The sequence below is a fragment of the Scyliorhinus torazame genome, chromosome X (assembly GCF_047496885.1).
Source record: "Scyliorhinus torazame isolate Kashiwa2021f chromosome X, sScyTor2.1, whole genome shotgun sequence".
Classification (NCBI taxonomy): domain Eukaryota; kingdom Metazoa; phylum Chordata; class Chondrichthyes; order Carcharhiniformes; family Scyliorhinidae; genus Scyliorhinus; species Scyliorhinus torazame.
This window is the reverse complement of record NC_092738.1, coordinates 33,861,766-33,884,144: the sequence shown is the minus strand read 5'-3', so window position 1 is coordinate 33,884,144 and position 22,379 is coordinate 33,861,766. Positions and strand designations below refer to the sequence as shown.

The 22,379-nt window shown below is 56.7% G+C and overlaps 1 protein-coding gene across 9 annotated transcripts in view; it reads left to right on the top strand.

The window, feature by feature from the left end:
• Positions 1-22,379, top strand: part of dgkaa (diacylglycerol kinase, alpha a) — a 237,164-nt gene that overhangs the window by 175,358 nt on the left and 39,427 nt on the right. For all 9 annotated transcript variants that reach the window (XM_072494037.1, XM_072494038.1, XM_072494045.1 and 6 more), the window contains 3 exons: positions 18,539-18,627; positions 21,299-21,415; positions 21,630-21,728. In XM_072494037.1, the coding sequence (XP_072350138.1) occupies positions 18,539-18,627; positions 21,299-21,415; positions 21,630-21,728 (305 nt within the window). The remainder of the gene's footprint in view (positions 1-18,538; positions 18,628-21,298; positions 21,416-21,629; positions 21,729-22,379) is intronic.

The following is a 22,379-nucleotide window of genomic DNA, read 5'->3' as shown; positions in this document are numbered from 1 at the left end:
GCTGACCAAACCCACGCTCACTGCTGACCAAACCCACGCTCACTGCTGACCAAACCCACGCCCACTGCTGACCAAACCCACGCTCACTGCTGACCAAACCCACGCTCACTGCTGACCAAACCCACTCCCACTGCTGACCAAACCCACGCTCACTGCTGACCAAACCCACGCTCACTGCTGACCAAACCCACGCTCACTGCTGACCAAACCCACGCTCACTGCTGACCAAACCCACGCTCACTGCTGACCAAACCCACGCTCACTGCTGACCAAACCCACGCTCACTGCTGACCAAACCCACGCTCACTGCTGACCAAACCCACGCTCACTGCTGACCAAACCCACGCTCACTGCTGACCAAACCCACGCTCACTGCTGACCAAACCACGCTCACTGCTGACCAAACCCACGCCCACTGCTGACCAAACCCACGCTCACTGCTGACCAAACCCACGCTCACTGCTGACCAAACCCACTCCCACTGCTGACCAAACCCACGCTCACTGCTGACCAAACCCACTCCCACTGCTGACCAAACCCACGCTCACTGCTGACCAAACCCACGCCCACTGCTGACCAAACCCACGCTCACTGCTGACCAAACCCACGCTCACTGCTGACCAAACCCACGCCCACTGCTGACCAAACCCACGCTCACTGCTGACCAAACCCACGCTCACTGCTGACCAAACCCACGCCCACTGCTGACCAAACCCACGCTCACTGCTGACCAAACCCACGCTCACTGCTGACCAAACCCCACTCCCACTGCTGACCAAACCCACGCCCACTGCTGACCAAACCCACGCTCACTGCTGACCAAACCCACGCTCACTGCTGACCAAACCCACGCCCACTGCTGACCAAACCCACGCCCACTGCTGACCAAACCCACGCTCACTGCTGACCAAACCCACGCTCACTGCTGACCAAACCCACGCCCACTGCTGACCAAACCCACGCCACTGCTGACCAAACCCACGCTCACTGCTGACCAAACCCACGCTCACTGCTGACCAAACCCACGCTCACTGCTGACCAAACCCACGCCACTGCTGACCAAACCCACGCCCACTGCTGACCAAACCCACGCTCACTGCTGACCAAACCCACGCTCCACTGCTGACCAAACCCACGCCCACTGCTGACCAAACCCACTCCCACTGCTGACCAAACCCACGCTCACTGCTGACCAAACCCACGCTCACTGCTGACCAAACCCACGCTCACTGCTGACCAAACCCACGCTCACTGCTGACCAAACCCACGCTCACTGCTGACCAAACCCACGCTCACTGCTGACCAAACCCACGCTCACTGCTGACCAAACCCACGCCCACTGCTGACCAAACCCACTCCCACTGCTGACCAAACCCACGCTCACTGCTGACCAAACCCACGCTCACTGCTGACCAAACCCACGCTCACTGCTGACCAAACCCACGCTCACTGCTGACCAAACCCACGCTCACTGCTGACCAAACCCACGCTCACTGCTGACCAAACCCACGCTCACTGCTGACCAAAACCCACGCTCACTGCTGACCAAACCCACGCTCCACTGCTGACCAAACCCACTCCCACTGCTGACCAAACCCACGCTCACTGCTGACCAAACCCACTCCCACTGCTGACCAAACCCACGCCCACTGCTGACCAAAACCCACGCTCACTGCTGACCAAACCCACGCTCACTGCTGACCAAACCCACGCTCACTGCTGACCAAACCCACGCTCACTGCTGACCAAACCCACGCTCACTGCTGACCAAACCCACGCTCACTGCTGACCAAACCCACGCTCACTGCTGACCAAACCCACGCTCACTGCTGACCAAACCCACTCTCACTGCTGACCAAACCCACGCTCCACTGCTGACCAAACCCACTCCCACTGCTGACCAAACCCACGCTCACTGCTGACCAAACCCACGCTCACTGCTGACCAAACCCACGCTCACTGCTGACCAAACCCACGCTCACTGCTGACCAAACCCACGCCCACTGCTGACCAAACCCACTCCCACTGCTGACCAAACCACGCTCACTGCTGACCAAACCCACGCTCACTGCTGACCAAACCCACGCTCACTGCTGACCAAACCCACGCTCACTGCTGACCAAACCCACGCTCACTGCTGACCAAACCCACGCTCACTGCTGACCAAACCCACTCCACTGCTGACCAAACCCACGCCACTGCTGACCAAACCCACGCTCACTGCTGACCAAACCCACGCTCACTGCTGACCAAACCCACGCTCACTGCTGACCAACCCACGCTCACTGCTGACCAAACCCACGCCTCACTGCTGACCAAACCCACGCTCACTGCTGACCAAACCCACGCTCACTGCTGACCAAACCCACTCCCACTGCTGACCAAACCCACGCTCACTGCTGACCAAACCCACGCTCACTGCTGACCAAACCCACGCTCACTGCTGACCAAACCCACGCTCACTGCTGACCAAACCCACTCCCACTGCTGACCAAACCCACGCTCACTGCTGACCAAACCCACGCTCACTGCTGACCAAACCCACGCTCACTGCTGACCAAACCCACTCCCACTGCTGACCAAACCCACGCTCACTGCTGACCAAACCCACGCTCACTGCTGACCAAACCCACGCTCACTGCTGACCAAACCCACGCTCACTGCTGACCAAACCCACGCTCACTGCTGACCAAACCCACTCCCACTGCTGACCAAACCCACGCTCACTGCTGACCAAACCCACGCTCACTGCTGACCAAACCCACGCTCACTGCTGACCAAACCCACGCTCACTGCTGACCAAACCCACGCTCACTGCTGGCCAAACCCACTCCCACTGCTGACCAAACCCACTCCCACTGCTGACCAAACCCACTCCCACTGCTGACCAAACCCACGCTCACTGCTGACCAAACCCACGCTCACTGCTGACCAAACCCACGCTCACTGCTGACCAAACCCACGCTCACTGCTGACCAAACCCACGCTCACTGCTGACCAAACCCACGCTCACTGCTGACCAAACCCACGCCCACTGCTGACCAAACCCACTCCCACTGCTGACCAAACCCACGCTCACTGCTGACCAAACCCACGCTCACTGCTGACCAAACCCACGCTCACTGCTGACCAAACCCACGCTCACTGCTGACCAAACCCACGCTCACTGCTGACCAAACCCACGCTCACTGCTGACCAAACCCACGCTCACTGCTGACCAAACCCACGCTCACTGCTGACCAAACCCACGCTCACTGCTGACCAAACCCACGCTCACTGCTGACCAAACCCACGCTCACTGCTGACCAAACCCACGCCCACTGCTGACCAAACCCACGCTCACTGCTGACCAAACCCACTCCCACTGCTGACCAAACCCACGCCCACTGCTGACCAAACCCACGCTCACTGCTGACCAAACCCACGCTCACTGCTGACCAAACCCACGCCACTGCTGACCAAACCCACGCTCACTGCTGACCAAACCCACGCTCACTGCTGACCAAACCCACGCCCACTGCTGACCAAACCCACGCTCACTGCTGACCAAACCCACGCTCACTGCTGACCAAACCCACGCTCACTGCTGACCAAACCCACTCCCACTGCTGACCAAACCCACTCCCACTGCTGACCAAACCCACTCTCACTGCTGACCAAACCCACGCTCACTGCTGACCAAACCCACGCCCACTGCTGACCAAACCCACTCTCACTGCTGACCAAACCCACGCTCACTGCTGACCAAACCCACGCCCACTGCTGACCAAACCCACGCTCACTGCTGACCAAACCCACGCCCACTGCTGACCAAACCCACGCTCACTGCTGACCAAACCCACGCTCACTGCTGACCAAACCCACGCGCACTGCTGACCAAACCCACGCTCACTGCTGACCAAACCCACGCCCACTGCTGACCAAACCCACGCTCACTGCTGACCAAACCCACGCTCACTGCTGACCAAACCCACGCCCACTGCTGACCAAACCCACTCTCACTGCTGACCAAACCCACGCTCACTGCTGACCAAACCCACGCCCACTGCTGACCAAACCCACGCCCACTGCTGACCAAACCCACGCCCACTGCTGACCAAACCCACGCCCACTGCTGACCAAACCCACGCCCACTGCTGACCAAACCCACGCCCACTGCTGACCAAACCCACGCCCACTGCTGACCAAACCCACGCTCACTGCTGACCAAACCCACGCTCACTGCTGACCAAACCCACGCCCACTGCTGACCAAACCCACGCTCACTGCTGACCAAACCCACGCCCACTGCTGACCAAACCCACTCCCACTGCTGACCAAACCCACGCCCACTGCTGACCAAACCCTCGCTGACTGCTGACCAAACCCACGCTCACTGCTGACCAAACCCACTCCCACTGCTGACCAAACCCACTCTCACTGCTGACCAAACCCACGCTCACTGCTGACCAAACCCACGCCCACTGCTGACCAAACCCACGCCCACTGCTGACCAAACCCACGCCCACTGCTGACCAAACCCACGCCCACTGCTGACCAAACCCACGCCCACTGCTGACCAAACCCACGCTCACTGCTGACCAAACCCACGCTCACTGCTGACCAAACCCACGCTCACTGCTGACCAAACCCACGCCCACTGCTGACCAAACCCACTCCCACTGCTGACCAAACCCACGCCCACTGCTGACCAAACCCACGCTCACTGCTGACCAAACCCACTCTCACTGCTGACCAAACCCACGCTCACTGCTGACCAAACCCACGCCCACTGCTGACCAAACCCACGCCCACTGCTGACCAAACCCACGCTCACTGCTGACCAAACCCACTCCCACTGCTGACCAAACCCACGCTCACTGCTGACCAAACCCACGCTCACTGCTGACCAAACCCACGCTCACTGCTGACCAAACCCACGCCCACTGCTGGCCAAACCCACGCTCACTGCTGGCCAAACCCACTCCCACTGCTGACCAAACCCACGCTCACTGCTGACCAAACCCACGCTCACTGCTGACCAAACCCACGCTCACTGCTGACCAAACCCACGCTCACTGCTGACCAAACCCACGCTCACTGCTGACCAAACCCACGCTCACTGCTGACCAAACCCACTCCCACTGCTGACCAAACCCACTCCCACTGCTGACCAAACCCACGCTCACTGCTGACCAAACCCACGCTCACTGCTGACCAAACCCACGCTCACTGCTGACCAAACCCACGCTCACTGCTGACCAAACCCACGCTCACTGCTGACCAAACCCACGCTCACTGCTGACCAAACCCACGCTCACTGCTGACCAAACCCACTCCCACTGCTGACCAAACCCACTCCCACTGCTGACCAAACCCACGCTCACTGCTGACCAAACCCACGCTCACTGCTGACCAAACCCACGCTCACTGCTGACCAAACCCACGCTCACTGCTGACCAAACCCACGCCCACTGCTGACCAAACCCACGCTCACTGCTGACCAAACCCACGCTCACTGCTGACCAAACCCACTCCCACTGCTGACCAAACCCACGCTCACTGCTGACCAAACCCACGCTCACTGCTGACCAAACCCACTCCCACTGCTGACCAAACCCACGCTCACTGCTGACCAAACCCACTCCCACTGCTGACCAAACCCACGCTCACTGCTGACCAAACCCACGCTCACTGCTGACCAAACCCACGCTCACTGCTGACCAAACCCACGCTCACTGCTGACCAAACCCACGCTCACTGCTGACCAAACCCACTCCCACTGCTGACCAAACCCACTCCCACTGCTGACCAAACCCACTCCCACTGCTGACCAAACCCACGCTCACTGCTGACCAAACCCACGCTCACTGCTGACCAAACCCACGCTCACTGCTGACCAAACCCACGCCCACTGCTGACCAAACCCACTCCCACTGCTGACCAAACCCACGCTCACTGCTGACCAAACCCACGCTCACTGCTGACCAAACCCACGCTCACTGCTGACCAAACCCACGCTCACTGCTGACCAAACCCACGCTCACTGCTGACCAAACCCACGCTCACTGCTGACCAAACCCACGCTCACTGCTGACCAAACCCACTCCCACTGCTGACCAAACCCACGCTCACTGCTGACCAAACCCACTCCCACTGCTGACCAAACCCACTCCCACTGCTGACCAAACCCACGCCCACTGCTGACCAAACCCACGCCCACTGCTGACCAAACCCACGCCCACTGCTGACCAAACCCACGCTCACTGCTGACCAAACCCACGCTCACTGCTGACCAAACCCACGCTCACTGCTGACCAAACCCACTCCCACTGCTGACCAAACCCACGCTCACTGCTGACCAAACCCACGCTCACTGCTGACCAAACCCACGCCCACTGCTGACCAAACCCACGCCCACTGCTGACCAAACCCACGCCCACTGCTGACCAAACCCACGCTCACTGCTGACCAAACCCACGCTCACTGCTGACCAAACCCACGCTCACTGCTGACCAAACCCACTCCCACTGCTGACCAAACCCACGCCCACTGCTGACCAAACCCACGCCCACTGCTGACCAAACCCACGCTCACTGCTGACCAAACCCACTCCCACTGCTGACCAAACCCACGCTCACTGCTGACCAAACCCACGCCCACTGCTGACCAAACCCACTCCCACTGCTGACCAAACCCACGCTCACTGCTGACCAAACTCACGCTCACTGCTGACCAAACCCACTCCCACTGCTGACCAAACCCACGCCCACTGCTGACCAAACCCACGCTCACTGCTGACCAAACCCACGCCCACTGCTGACCAAACCCACTCCCACTGCTGACCAAACCCACTCTCACTGCTGACCAAACCCACTCTCACTGCTGACCAAACCCACTCCCACTGCTGACCAAACCCACGCCCACTGCTGACCAAACCCACGCTCACTGCTGACCAAACCCACTCTCACTGCTGACCAAACCCACTCCCACTGCTGACCAAACCCACGCCCACTGCTGACCAAACCCACGCCCACTGCTGACCAAACCCACGCTCACTGCTGACCAAACCCACTCCCACTGCTGACCAAACCCACGCTCACTGCTGACCAAACCCACGCCCACTGCTGACCAAACCCACGCCCACTGCTGACCAAACCCACGCCCACTGCTGACCAAACCCACGCCCACTGCTGACCAAACCCACTCCCACTGCTGACCAAACCCACTCCCACTGCTGACCAAACCCACGCTCACTGCTGACCAAACCCACGCTCACTGCTGACCAAACCCACTCCCACTGCTGACCAAACCCACTCTCACTGCTGACCAAACCCACGCTCACTGCTGACCAAACCCACGCCCACTGCTGACCAAACCCATGCCCACTGCTGACCAAACCCACGCCCACTGCTGACCAAACCCACGCCCACTGCTGACCAAACCCACGCCCACTGCTGACCAAACCCACGCCCACTGCTGACCAAACCCACGCCCACTGCTGACCAAACCCACGCTCACTGCTGACCAAACCCACGCTCACTGCTGACCAAACCCACGCTCACTGCTGACCAAACCCACGCCCACTGCTGACCAAACCCACTCCCACTGCTGACCAAACCCACGCCCACTGCTGACCAAACCCACGCTCACTGCTGACCAAACCCACGCTCACTGCTGACCAAACCCACTCTCACTGCTGACCAAACCCACGCTCACTGCTGACCAAACCCACGCCCACTGCTGACCAAACCCACGCCCACTGCTGACCAAACCCACGCTCACTGCTGACCAAACCCACTCCCACTGCTGACCAAACCCACGCTCACTGCTGACCAAACCCACGCTCACTGCTGACCAAACCCACGCTCACTGCTGACCAAACCCACGCCCACTGCTGGCCAAACCCACGCTCACTGCTGGCCAAACCCACTCCCACTGCTGACCAAACCCACGCTCACTGCTGACCAAACCCACGCTCACTGCTGACCAAACCCACGCTCACTGCTGACCAAACCCACGCTCACTTCTGACCAAACCCACTCCCACTGCTGACCAAACCCACTCCCACTGCTGACCAAACCCACGCTCACTGCTGACCAAACCCACGCTCACTGCTGACCAAACCCACGCTCACTGCTGACCAAACCCACGCTCACTGCTGACCAAACCCACGCTCACTGCTGACCAAACCCACGCTCACTGCTGACCAAACCCACTCCCACTGCTGACCAAACCCACTCCCACTGCTGACCAAACCCACGCTCACTGCTGACCAAACCCACGCTCACTGCTGACCAAACCCACGCTCACTGCTGACCAAACCCACGCTCACTGCTGACCAAACCCACGCCCACTGCTGACCAAACCCACGCTCACTGCTGACCAAACCCACGCTCACTGCTGACCAAACCCACTCCCACTGCTGACCAAACCCACGCTCACTGCTGACCAAACCCACGCTCACTGCTGACCAAACCCACTCCCACTGCTGACCAAACCCACGCTCACTGCTGACCAAACCCACTCCCACTGCTGACCAAACCCACGCTCACTGCTGACCAAACCCACGCTCACTGCTGACCAAACCCACGCTCACTGCTGACCAAACCCACGCTCACTGCTGACCAAACCCACGCTCACTGCTGACCAAACCCACTCCCACTGCTGACCAAACCCACACTCACTGCTGACCAAACCCACACTCACTGCTGACCAAACCCACGCTCACTGCTGACCAAACCCACTCCCACTGCTGACCAAACCCACGCTCACTGCTGACCAAACCCACTCCCACTGCTGACCAAACCCACGCTCACTGCTGACCAAACCCACGCTCACTGCTGACCAAACCCACGCTCACTGCTGACCAAACCCACGCTCACTGCTGACCAAACCCACGCTCACTGCTGACCAAACCCACTCCCACTGCTGACCAAACCCACTCCCACTGCTGACCAAACCCACTCCCACTGCTGACCAAACCCACGCTCACTGCTGACCAAACCCACGCTCACTGCTGACCAAACCCACGCTCACTGCTGACCAAACCCACGCTCACTGCTGACCAAACCCACGCTCACTGCTGACCAAACCCACGCCCACTGCTGACCAAACCCACTCCCACTGCTGACCAAACCCACGCTCACTGCTGACCAAACCCACGCTCACTGCTGACCAAACCCACGCTCACTGCTGACCAAACCCACGCTCACTGCTGACCAAACCCACGCTCACTGCTGACCAAACCCACGCTCACTGCTGACCAAACCCACGCTCACTGCTGACCAAACCCACGCTCACTGCTGACCAAACCCACGCTCACTGCTGACCAAACCCACGCTCACTGCTGACCAAACCCACTCCCACTGCTGACCAAACCCACGCTCACTGCTGACCAAACCCACGCTCACTGCTGACCAAACCCACTCCCACTGCTGACCAAACCCACGCTCACTGCTGACCAAACCCACTCCCACTGCTGACCAAACCCACTCCCACTGCTGACCAAACCCACGCCCACTGCTGACCAAACCCACGCTCACTGCTGACCAAACCCACGCCCACTGCTGACCAAACCCACGCTCACTGCTGACCAAACCCACGCTCACTGCTGACCAAACCTACGCCCACTGCTGACCAAACCCACGCTCACTGCTGACCAAACCCACGCTCACTGCTGACCAAACCCACTCCCACTGCTGACCAAACCCACTCCCACTGCTGACCAAACCCACTCTCACTGCTGACCAAACCCACGCTCACTGCTGACCAAACCCACGCCCACTGCTGACCAAACCCACTCCCACTGCTGACCAAACCCACGCTCACTGCTGACCAAACCCACGCCCACTGCTGACCAAACCCACGCCCACTGCTGACCAAACCCACGCCCACTGCTGACCAAACCCACGCCCACTGCTGACCAAACCCACGCTCACTGCTGACCAAACCCACGCTCACTGCTGACCAAACCCACGCGCACTGCTGACCAAACCCACGCTCACTGCTGACCAAACCCACGCCCACTGCTGACCAAACCCACGCTCACTGCTGACCAAACCCACGCTCACTGCTGACCAAACCCACGCCCACTGCTGACCAAACCCACTCTCACTGCTGACCAAACCCACGCTCACTGCTGACCAAACCCACGCCCACTGCTGACCAAACCCACGCCCACTGCTGACCAAACCCACGCCCACTGCTGACCAAACCCACGCCCACTGCTGACCAAACCCACGCCCACTGCTGACCAAACCCACGCCCACTGCTGACCAAACCCACGCTCACTGCTGACCAAACCCACGCTCACTGCTGACCAAACCCACGCCCACTGCTGACCAAACCCACGCTCACTGCTGACCAAACCCACGCCCACTGCTGACCAAACCCACTCCCACTGCTGACCAAACCCACGCCCACTGCTGACCAAACCCACGCTCACTGCTGACCAAACCCACGCTCACTGCTGACCAAACCCACTCCCACTGCTGACCAAACCCACTCTCACTGCTGACCAAACCCACGCTCACTGCTGACCAAACCCACGCCCACTGCTGACCAAACCCACGCTCACTGCTGACCAAACCCACGCCCACTGCTGACCAAACCCACGCCCACTGCTGACCAAACCCACGCCCACTGCTGACCAAACCCACGCCCACTGCTGACCAAACCCACGCCCACTGCTGACCAAACCCACGCCCACTGCTGACCAAACCCACGCCCACTGCTGACCAAACCCACGCTCACTGCTGACCAAACCCACGCTCACTGCTGACCAAACCCACGCTCACTGCTGACCAAACCCACGCCCACTGCTGACCAAACCCACTCCCACTGCTGACCAAACCCACGCCCACTGCTTACCAAACCCACGCTCACTGCTGACCAAACCCACTCTCACTGCTGACCAAACCCACGCTCACTGCTGACCAAACCCACGCCCACTGCTGACCAAACCCACGCCCACTGCTGACCAAACCCACGCTCACTGCTGACCAAACCCACTCCCACTGCTGACCAAACCCACGCTCACTGCTGACCAAACCCACGCTCACTGCTGACCAAACCCACGCTCACTGCTGACCAAACCCACGCCCACTGCTGGCCAAACCCACGCTCACTGCTGGCCAAACCCACTCCCACTGCTGACCAAACCCACGCTCACTGCTGACCAAACCCACGCTCACTGCTGACCAAACCCACGCTCACTGCTGACCAAACCCACGCTCACTGCTGACCAAACCCACGCTCACTGCTGACCAAACCCACGCTCACTGCTGACCAAACCCACTCCCACTGCTGACCAAACCCACTCCCACTGCTGACCAAACCCACGCTCACTGCTGACCAAACCCACGCTCACTGCTGACCAAACCCACGCTCACTGCTGACCAAACCCACGCTCACTGCTGACCAAACCCACGCTCACTGCTGACCAAACCCACGCTCACTGCTGACCAAACCCACGCTCACTGCTGACCAAACCCACTCCCACTGCTGACCAAACCCACTCCCACTGCTGACCAAACCCACGCTCACTGCTGACCAAACCCACGCTCACTGCTGACCAAACCCACGCTCACTGCTGACCAAACCCACGCTCACTGCTGACCAAACCCACGCCCACTGCTGACCAAACCCACGCTCACTGCTGACCAAACCCACGCTCACTGCTGACCAAACCCACTCCCACTGCTGACCAAACCCACGCTCACTGCTGACCAAACCCACGCTCACTGCTGACCAAACCCACTCCCACTGCTGACCAAACCCACGCTCACTGCTGACCAAACCCACTCCCACTGCTGACCAAACCCACGCTCACTGCTGACCAAACCCACGCTCACTGCTGACCAAACCCACGCTCACTGCTGACCAAACCCACGCTCACTGCTGACCAAACCCACGCTCACTGCTGACCAAACCCACTCCCACTGCTGACCAAACCCACTCCCACTGCTGACCAAACCCACTCCCACTGCTGACCAAACCCACGCTCACTGCTGACCAAACCCACGCTCACTGCTGACCAAACCCACGCTCACTGCTGACCAAACCCACGCCCACTGCTGACCAAACCCACTCCCACTGCTGACCAAACCCACGCTCACTGCTGACCAAACCCACGCTCACTGCTGACCAAACCCACGCTCACTGCTGACCAAACCCACGCTCACTGCTGACCAAACCCACGCTCACTGCTGACCAAACCCACGCTCACTGCTGACCAAACCCACGCTCACTGCTGACCAAACCCACGCTCACTGCTGACCAAACCCACTCCCACTGCTGACCAAACCCACGCTCACTGCTGACCAAACCCACTCCCACTGCTGACCAAACCCACTCCCACTGCTGACCAAACCCACGCCCACTGCTGACCAAACCCACGCCCACTGCTGACCAAACCCACGCCCACTTCTGACCAAACCCACGCTCACTGCTGACCAAACCCACGCTCACTGCTGACCAAACCCACGCTCACTGCTGACCAAACCCACTCCCACTGCTGACCAAACCCACGCTCACTGCTGACCAAACCCACGCTCACTGCTGACCAAACCCACGCCCACTGCTGACCAAACCCACGCCCACTGCTGACCAAACCCACGCCCACTGCTGACCAAACCCACGCTCACTGCTGACCAAACCCACGCTCACTGCTGACCAAACCCACGCTCACTGCTGACCAAACCCACTCCCACTGCTGACCAAACCCACGCCCACTGCTGACCAAACCCACGCCCACTGCTGACCAAACCCACGCTCACTGCTGACCAAACCCACTCCCACTGCTGACCAAACCCACGCTCACTGCTGACCAAACCCACGCCCACTGCTGACCAAACCCACTCCCACTGCTGACCAAACCCACGCTCACTGCTGACCAAACCCACGCTCACTGCTGACCAAACCCACTCCCACTGCTGACCAAACCCACGCCCACTGCTGACCAAACCCACGCTCACTGCTGACCAAACCCACGCCCACTGCTGACCAAACCCACTCCCACTGCTGACCAAACCCACTCTCACTGCTGACCAAACCCACTCCCACTGCTGACCAAACCCACGCCCACTGCTGACCAAACCCACGCTCACTGCTGACCAAACCCACTCTCACTGCTGACCAAACCCACTCCCACTGCTGACCAAACCCACGCCCACTGCTGACCAAACCCACGCCCACTGCTGACCAAACCCACGCTCACTGCTGACCAAACCCACTCCCACTGCTGACCAAACCCACGCTCACTGCTGACCAAACCCACGCCCACTGCTGACCAAACCCACGCCCACTGCTGACCAAACCCACGCCCACTGCTGACCAAACCCACGCCCACTGCTGACCAAACCCACGCCCACTGCTGACCAAACCCACTCCCACTGCTGACCAAACCCACTCCCACTGCTGACCAAACCCACGCTCACTGCTGACCAAACCCACGCTCACTGCTGACCAAACCCACTCCCACTGCTGACCAAACCCACTCTCACTGCTGACCAAACCCACGCTCACTGCTGACCAAACCCACGCCCACTGCTGACCAAACCCATGCCCACTGCTGACCAAACCCACGCCCACTGCTGACCAAACCCACGCCCACTGCTGACCAAACCCACGCCCACTGCTGACCAAACCCACGCCCACTGCTGACCAAACCCACGCCCACTGCTGACCAAACCCACGCCCACTGCTGACCAAACCCACGCTCACTGCTGACCAAACCCACGCTCACTGCTGACCAAACCCACGCTCACTGCTGACCAAACCCACGCCCACTGCTGACCAAACCCACTCCCACTGCTGACCAAACCCACGCCCACTGCTGACCAAACCCACGCTCACTGCTGACCAAACCCACTCTCACTGCTGACCAAACCCACGCTCACTGCTGACCAAACCCACGCCCACTGCTGACCAAACCCACGCCCACTGCTGACCAAACCCACGCTCACTGCTGACCAAACCCACTCCCACTGCTGACCAAACCCACGCTCACTGCTGACCAAACCCACGCTCACTGCTGACCAAACCCACGCTCACTGCTGACCAAACCCACGCCCACTGCTGGCCAAACCCACGCTCACTGCTGGCCAAACCCACTCCCACTGCTGACCAAACCCACGCTCACTGCTGACCAAACCCACGCTCACTGCTGACCAAACCCACGCTCACTGCTGACCAAACCCACGCTCACTGCTGACCAAACCCACGCTCACTGCTGACCAAACCCACTCCCACTGCTGACCAAACCCACTCCCACTGCTGACCAAACCCACGCTCACTGCTGACCAAACCCACGCTCACTGCTGACCAAACCCACGCTCACTGCTGACCAAACCCACGCTCACTGCTGACCAAACCCACGCTCACTGCTGACCAAACCCACGCTCACTGCTGACCAAACCCACTCCCACTGCTGACCAAACCCACTCCCACTGCTGACCAAACCCACGCTCACTGCTGACCAAACCCACGCCCACTGCTGACCAAACCCACGCCCACTGCTGACCAAACCCACGCTCACTGCTGACCAAACCCACGCTCACTGCTGACCAAACCCACGCTCACTGCTGACCAAACCCACTCCCACTGCTGACCAAACCCACGCTCACTGCTGACCAAACCCACGCTCACTGCTGACCAAACCCACGCCCACTGCTGACCAAACCCACGCCCACTGCTGACCAAACCCACGCCCACTGCTGACCAAACCCACGCTCACTGCTGACCAAACCCACGCTCACTGCTGACCAAACCCACGCTCACTGCTGACCAAACCCACTCCCACTGCTGACCAAACCCACGCCCACTGCTGACCAAACCCACGCCCACTGCTGACCAAACCCACGCTCACTGCTGACCAAACCCACTCCCACTGCTGACCAAACCCACGCTCACTGCTGACCAAACCCACGCCCACTGCTGACCAAACCCACTCCCACTGCTGACCAAACCCACGCTCACTGCTGACCAAACCCACGCTCACTGCTGACCAAACCCACTCCCACTGCTGACCAAACCCACGCCCACTGCTGACCAAACCCACGCTCACTGCTGACCAAACCCACGCCCACTGCTGACCAAACCCACTCCCACTGCTGACCAAACCCACTCTCACTGCTGACCAAACCCACTCCCACTGCTGACCAAACCCACGCCCACTGCTGACCAAACCCACGCTCACTGCTGACCAAACCCACTCTCACTGCTGACCAAACCCACTCCCACTGCTGACCAAACCCACGCCCACTGCTGACCAAACCCACGCCCACTGCTGACCAAACCCACGCCCACTGCTGACCAAACCCACTCCCACTGCTGACCAAACCCACGCTCACTGCTGACCAAACCCACGCTCACTGCTGACCAAACCCACGCTCACTGCTGACCAAACCCACGCTCACTGCTGACCAAACCCACGCTCACTGCTGACCAAACCCACGCTCACTGCTGACCAAACCCACGCTCACTGCTGACCAAACCCACGCTCACTGCTGACCAAACCCACGCCCACTGCTGACCAAACCCACGCCCACTGCTGACCAAACCCACGCTCACTGCTGACCAAACCCACTCCCACTGCTGACCAAACCCACGCTCACTGCTGACCAAACCCACGCTCACTGCTGACCAAACCCACGCTCACTGCTGACCAAACCCACGCTCACTGCTGACCAAACCCACGCCCACTGCTGACCAAACCCACGCCCACTGCTGACCAAACCCACGCCCACTGCTGACCAAACCCACTCTCACTGCTGACCAAACCCACGCCCACTGCTGACCAAACCCACGCCCACTGCTGACCAAACCCACGCTCACTGCTGACCAAACCCACTCCCACTGCTGACCAAACCCACGCTCACTGCTGACCAAACCCACTCCCACTGCTGACCAAACCCACGCCCACTGCTGACCAAACCCACGCTCACTGCTGACCAAACCCACGCCCACTGCTGACCAAACCCACGCTCACTGCTGACCAAACCCACGCTCACTGCTGACCAAACTCACGCTCACTGCTGACCAAACCCACGCTCACTGCTGACCAAACCCACGCTCACTGCTGACCAAACCCACTCCCACTGCTGACCAAACCCACGCTCACTGCTGACCAAACCCACGCTCACTGCTGACCAAACCCACGCCCACTGCTGACCAAACCCACTCCCACTGCTGACCAAACCCACTCCCACTGCTGACCAAACGCACGCTCACTGCTGACCAAACCCACGCTCACTGCTGACCAAACCCACGCTCACTGCTGACCAAACCCACGCCCACTGCTGACCAAACCCACGCCCACTGCTGACCAAACCCACTCCCACTGCTGACCAAACCCACGCTCACTGCTGACCAAACCCACGCCCACTGCTGACCCCAATGTTGTAATGTCGGGAATATGATACAAATAACCAGAATCAGGTGACAGTTATCTTGCTTCAACCATCACCTTCGACAGCACCTTCTGGACCCCGAGAAGGACAGGAGCAGCAGATACCCTGGAGCCCACCACCTGGAGGTTCCCCTCCAAGTCACTCACCACCCTGACTTGGAAATATATCGGCCGTTCCTTCACTGTCGCTGGGGCAACATCCTGGAACTCCCTCCCTAACAGCACGGTGGGTGTACCTACACCACAATGACTGCAGCGGCTCAAGAAGGCAGCTCACCCCCACTTTCTCAAGGGGCAATTAGGGATGGGCGATAAATGCTGATCTAACCAGCGACGCCCACATCCCGTGAATTTTTTTTTTAAACGCACATTCACACCCACACACACATTCACGCATGCACACGCTCGTTCTCACACAAGCATTCACACACGTGCATTCATGCAGACGCACGCACATTCTCACACACAAGAAACTTCAGAGAGTCGTGAACACCGCCCAGTTCATCACACGAACCTGCCTCCCATCCATTGACTCCATCTACACCTCCCGCTGCCTGGGGAAAGCGGGCAGTATAATCAAAGATCCCTCCCACCCGGCTTACTCACTCTTCCAACTTCTTCCATCGGGCAGGAGATACAGAAGTCTGAGAACAGGCACGAACAGACTCAAAAACAGCTTCTTCCCCACTGTTACCAGACTCCTAAATGACCCTCTTATGGACTGACCTCATTAACACTACACCCTGTATGCTTCATCCGATGCCAGTGCTTATGTAGTTACATTGTATATGTTGTGTTGCCCTGTTATGTATTTTCTTTTATTCCCTTTTCTTCTCATGTACTTAATGATCTGTTGGGCTGCTCGCAGAAAAATACTTTTCACTGTACCGCGGTACACGTGACAATAAACAAATCCAATCCACATGCACATTCTCACGCGCACACACACAGACATGTTCATTTATGCGCACACGTACACGCAAACACACATTAACGCACATACATATTCACGCACGCACACATATACCCTCAACCAGACTCATAGCCGTTCCCATCACTTTACTCCTTCCCATTCGCCCCAGTTAGTTTGCTGGCTCTGTCGTGTTACAGACTCCAGCCTCCGGCAGCAGTGCAGCACAGTGGTTAGCACTGTTGCTTCACCGCTCCAGGGTCCCCGGTTCGATTCCCGGCTTGGGTCACTGTCTGTGCGGAGTCTGCACGTTCTCCCCGTGTGTGCGTGGGTTTCCTCCGGGTGCTCCGGTTTCCTCCCACAGTCCAAAGATGTGCAGGTTAGGTGGATTGACTTTGATAAATTGTCCCTTCGTGTCCAAAGATGTGCAGGTTAGGTGGATTGGCCATGATAAATTGACCCTTAGTGTCCAAAGATGTGCAGGTTAGGTGGATTGGCCGTGATAAATTGTCCCTTCGTGTCCAAAGATGTACAGGTTAGGTGGATTGGCCATGATAAATTGTCCCTTAGTGTCCAAAGATGTGTAGGTTAGGTGGATTGGCCATGTTAAATTGTCCCTTAGTGTCCAAAGATGTGCAGGTTAGGTGGATTGGCTATGATAAATTGACCCTTAGTGTCCAAAGATGTGCAGGTTAGGTGGATTGGCCATGATAAATTGTCCCTTCGTGTCCAAAGATGTACAGGTTAGGTGGATTGGCCATGATAAATTTTCCCTTAGTGTCCAAAGATGTGCAGGTTAGGTGGATTGGCCATGATAAATTGTCCCTTAGTGTCCAAAGATGTGCAGGTTAGGTGGATTGGCCATGTTAAATTACCCCTTAGTGTCCAAAGATGTGCAGGTTAGGTGGATTGGCCATGCTAAATTACCCCTTAGTGTCCAAAGATGTGCAGGTTAGGTGGATTGGCCAGGATAAATTGCCCCTTAGTGTCCAAAGATGTGCAGGTTAGGTGGATTGGCCATGTTAAATTGTCCCTTAGTGTCCCCCCCAAAAAAGGTTAGGTGGGGCTACTGGGTTGCGGGGATAGGGTGGGGGTTGGGCCTAGATAGAGTGCTCTTTCCAAGGGTTCGACAGACGTGATGGGCCGAATGGCCTCCTTCTGCACTGTAAATTCTATGATTCTCCTTCGCTCCTCTCTTTCCACAGGAAGTGACCAAATGTTTTGTTTTCCCTTTGCAGTTTGTAAATACACCGTCCATGAGCGCTGTGCCTCGAAAGCTCCATCATCCTGCATCAGAACCTATGCCAAATCCATCAAGGACACCAATGTAAGACATTTTGTTTCTATTTTGATCGGCACCGCTGCTTTCCTTGCATCCGTTTCCCTGTCACCTCGCCGATGTGGACCTGGGCAGTCACTTTCTCACTTTGCGGACCAGACATTTGTGAGACGCTGATGTGACAACACAAGATCGTATGAATTAAGAACCGGAGGAGGCCATTCTGCCCCTCGACCCTGCTGCTCCATTCAATAAGAGGCTGATCTGAGTGTGGCCTTAACTCCACTCTCCTGTCTTACCCCCACAACCCTCGACTCCCTCGCCAATCAGAAATGTGTCTAACTCAGCCCGGAATATATTCAGGAGCTCCCAGCCTCACTGCTCCTTGTTGACGGGAATTCCAAACACAGACCACCCTCTGGGAAAACAAACGCCTCCTCATCTCCGTCTTAAATCCTTTTTAAGCTGTGTGCACCTAGTCCTAGATTCCCGCACAATTGGGAACAGCCTCTCAGCATTTCCTCGGCGAAGCCCCTCCCCCAAAGGGGGTCGTCAAGTGAACCATTTCTGAAATGCATGCAAGTATATCCCTCTGTAAATAAGGAGGTTGTACACAATTCGCCACCAGCAAATGGCGTGCGGCCACAAAACACAAATCTGGGGGACCCGAGATCGGTCATGGCCACATTTGGTCTACCCATGATGCTCTGCAGGACTTGTGGTTCCGTGGGCAGCACTCTCCCCTCTCCATTCTGAAGGTTGTGGGCTCAGATTCCACTCCAGCGGCGGAGGAACTCGATAGAGGCTGACACGGCAGAGTAATACTGAGGGGGTATTGCCCTGTCAGGGGTGCACACGCAAGTGTTCAGCTACATATCAACAATCCTGTGGCTCCATACTGAGGAGGAGCAGTGGAGGCGGCAGGGGTTGGGAGGAGTGTCCTGGCCAATATTTTTCCATCAATCACATTGTGAAGAACAGACGATCCCGATGGGATCACGTTGCTGTTTTTGGGATCTTTCCCTCCATGTATGGGCTGCTGCCTTTTCCATATCAGAATGGTACATGGCACTTCGAAGGAAGCTTCCATGGCTCTTGAGGTGGCTTTGAGATGCCCTGCGGTTGCGAAAGGCACTACGTGAATGCAAGTCTTTCTTTCACAGAGTCCATAGATTCCCACAGTGCAGACGGAGGCCATTCGGCCCCTTTGAAAGAGCACCTTGCCCCGACGCAGTCCCCAAGAGCGGATACCCCCCTGGATGGGAAGAAAAACCAATCCAAACAAAGTAACGATCGAGGCACCAGATGATACACTATGGGCAATGCCACAGGAGATCAGAGGTGGCACAGTAGTTAGCACTGCTGCCTCACAGTGCCAAGGGCCTGGGTTCAATTCCGGCCTTGGGTCACTGCCTGTGTGGAGTTTGCACTTTCTCCCTGTGTCTGTGTGGGTTTCCTCCGAGTGCTCCAAAGATGTACAGGTTAGGTGGATTGACTTTGATAAATTGTCCCTTGGTGTCCAAAGATGTACAGGTTAGGTGGATTGACTTTGATAAATTGTCCCTTAGTGTCCAAAGATGTGCAGGTTAGGTGCATTCGCCGTGTTAAATTGGCCCTTCGTGTCCAAAGATGTACAGGTTAGGTGTATTGGCCATGTTAAATTGTCCCTTAGTGTCCAAAGATGTTCAGGTTAGGTGGATTGACTTTGATAAATTGTCCCTTAGTGTCCAAAGATGTGCAGATTAGGTGGATTGGCCATGTTAAATTGTCCCTTAGTCCCCAAAGATGTGCAGGTTAGGTGGATTGACTTTGATAAATTGTCCCTTAGTGTCCAAAGATGTGCAGGTTAGGTGGATTGGCCATGTTAAATTGTCCCTTAGTGTCCAAAGATGTGCAGGTTAGGTGGATTGGGCACGATAAATTGTCCCTTAGTGTCCAAAGATGTGCAGGTTAGGTGGATTGGCCGTGTTAAATTGTCCCTTAGTGTCCAAAGATGTGCAGGTTAGGTGGATTGGCCATGATAAATTGTCCCTTAGTGTCCAAAGATGTGCAGGTTAGGTGGATTGGCCCTGTTAAATTGTCCCTTAGTGTCCAAAGATGTGCAGGTTAGGTGGATTGACCATGTTAAATTGTCCCTTAGTGTCCAAAGATGTGCAGGTTAGGTGGATTGGACATGTTAAATTGTCCCTTAGTGTCCAAAGATGTGCAGGTTAGGTGGATTGGCCACGATAAATTTCCCTGTAGTGTCCAGGGATGTACAGGTTAGGTGGGGTTATGGGAATCGGGTGGGAGTGGGCCTAGGTAGAGTGCTCTGTCAGGGGGTCGGTGCAGACCTGATGGGCTGAATGGGCTCCTTCTGCACTGTAGAGATTCTCTGACTACTCTTGTCCATGTCCAGTGATTACTCTGGGTGTTGGTGGGGAGGGGGGGCGGGGACACTACAGAGGGAGTGACTGGGCCATCCTGTCAAACTTGACCGCACTGAGGCCTGGCCGGGGTCAGCACAGTGCGCAGGTCAGCTTGATGGGTAAAGCGTATCAGTAAAACCAGGGCCACATGCATTTGCGACTGGGTGGACAGAATCGGGGCGCAGGCTGCCTGAATGGTCACCACAGAATGGTATTTGTCACTTCATCAACGTCGAACCCGTTGGCTTGTTTGGTAACACTTTGATTCGAGAACAGTTTTTATTCCAATGTCTTGCAACTCTCGCTTTTAGGTGATGAAACACATGTGGGTCGAAGGGAACTGTAACATCACATGTGGTAGTTGCCAAAAAACCATTAAGAGCTTTCAGCGGCTGACTGGTCTACACTGTGTCTGGTGTCACAACACAGTAAGTCTCGACAAATCAGCTTGTTCATTCTTATTCATGCTGTCATTCTAGTAACACCCTTTGGACAAAGTTATTTTGGGATACCAGTAATTGTCAGTGCTTACCACTGTGCTACTGCAAAGAGTAAACGGCTTCATTATTGTGTCGGTAACCTAACTGGATAGTCCTGAATACTCTGTACAGCTCAGTAATAACCTTCCTATTGTATTGACAGCTGCACAATGAATGTGTATCTAAAGACAAAGATGAATGTGATTGTGGATTATTGAGAGATCATGTGCTGCCTCCCTCTGCCATATATCCTGTCGTTCTGGTAAATATTCACCTCCTGTTCATGATATGTAACTTTATTGTTGGGTTTGGGGACCTGGTTGCCACATTCGCTGGAGTATTGGGTGGAGGACCAGATATAAAGAGCGTTGTTTCTTGTAAAATGTAATCTTCTACTCGTTACATGCATGAAATGTGAGAAATAATGAAACATCACTGTCTATATCCCTTTTGAAGAATCTCTACATCCTCTCAACAACTTTATTTCCTATCTATCTATCTGTTATCGGCAAATTTAGCTACCGTTCGTTTGGTTCCTTCATCTGAATCCATGATATCAGTGTTTTTCACACGTTTTGCCCTTGACCCATTTTTGCTGACCTTCATGACCCACCCACGCCTACCTTCACAATCCACACTGCCTTCTTGGTCGTCATGATCTCACTTTCCTTTGTCATTCATTCTGCCCAGGACTTCAGCTGACGATTTAAGTTCTCGCTGCATCCTTTGAAAAAAATCAAGATTGTCCTCAAACCCGTCTTCAAATGCCTTTGAAGTTTTCATTTGCAAGTACTTCCCTGCATATAACACACATGGGCTTTGCATCCTCATTTGTATTGGCACAATTAATAAAGTGATACCTCAAGAAATCTTCTTTATACTGCTTTGTTCCCGATTTCAGCTTCTTAATTAT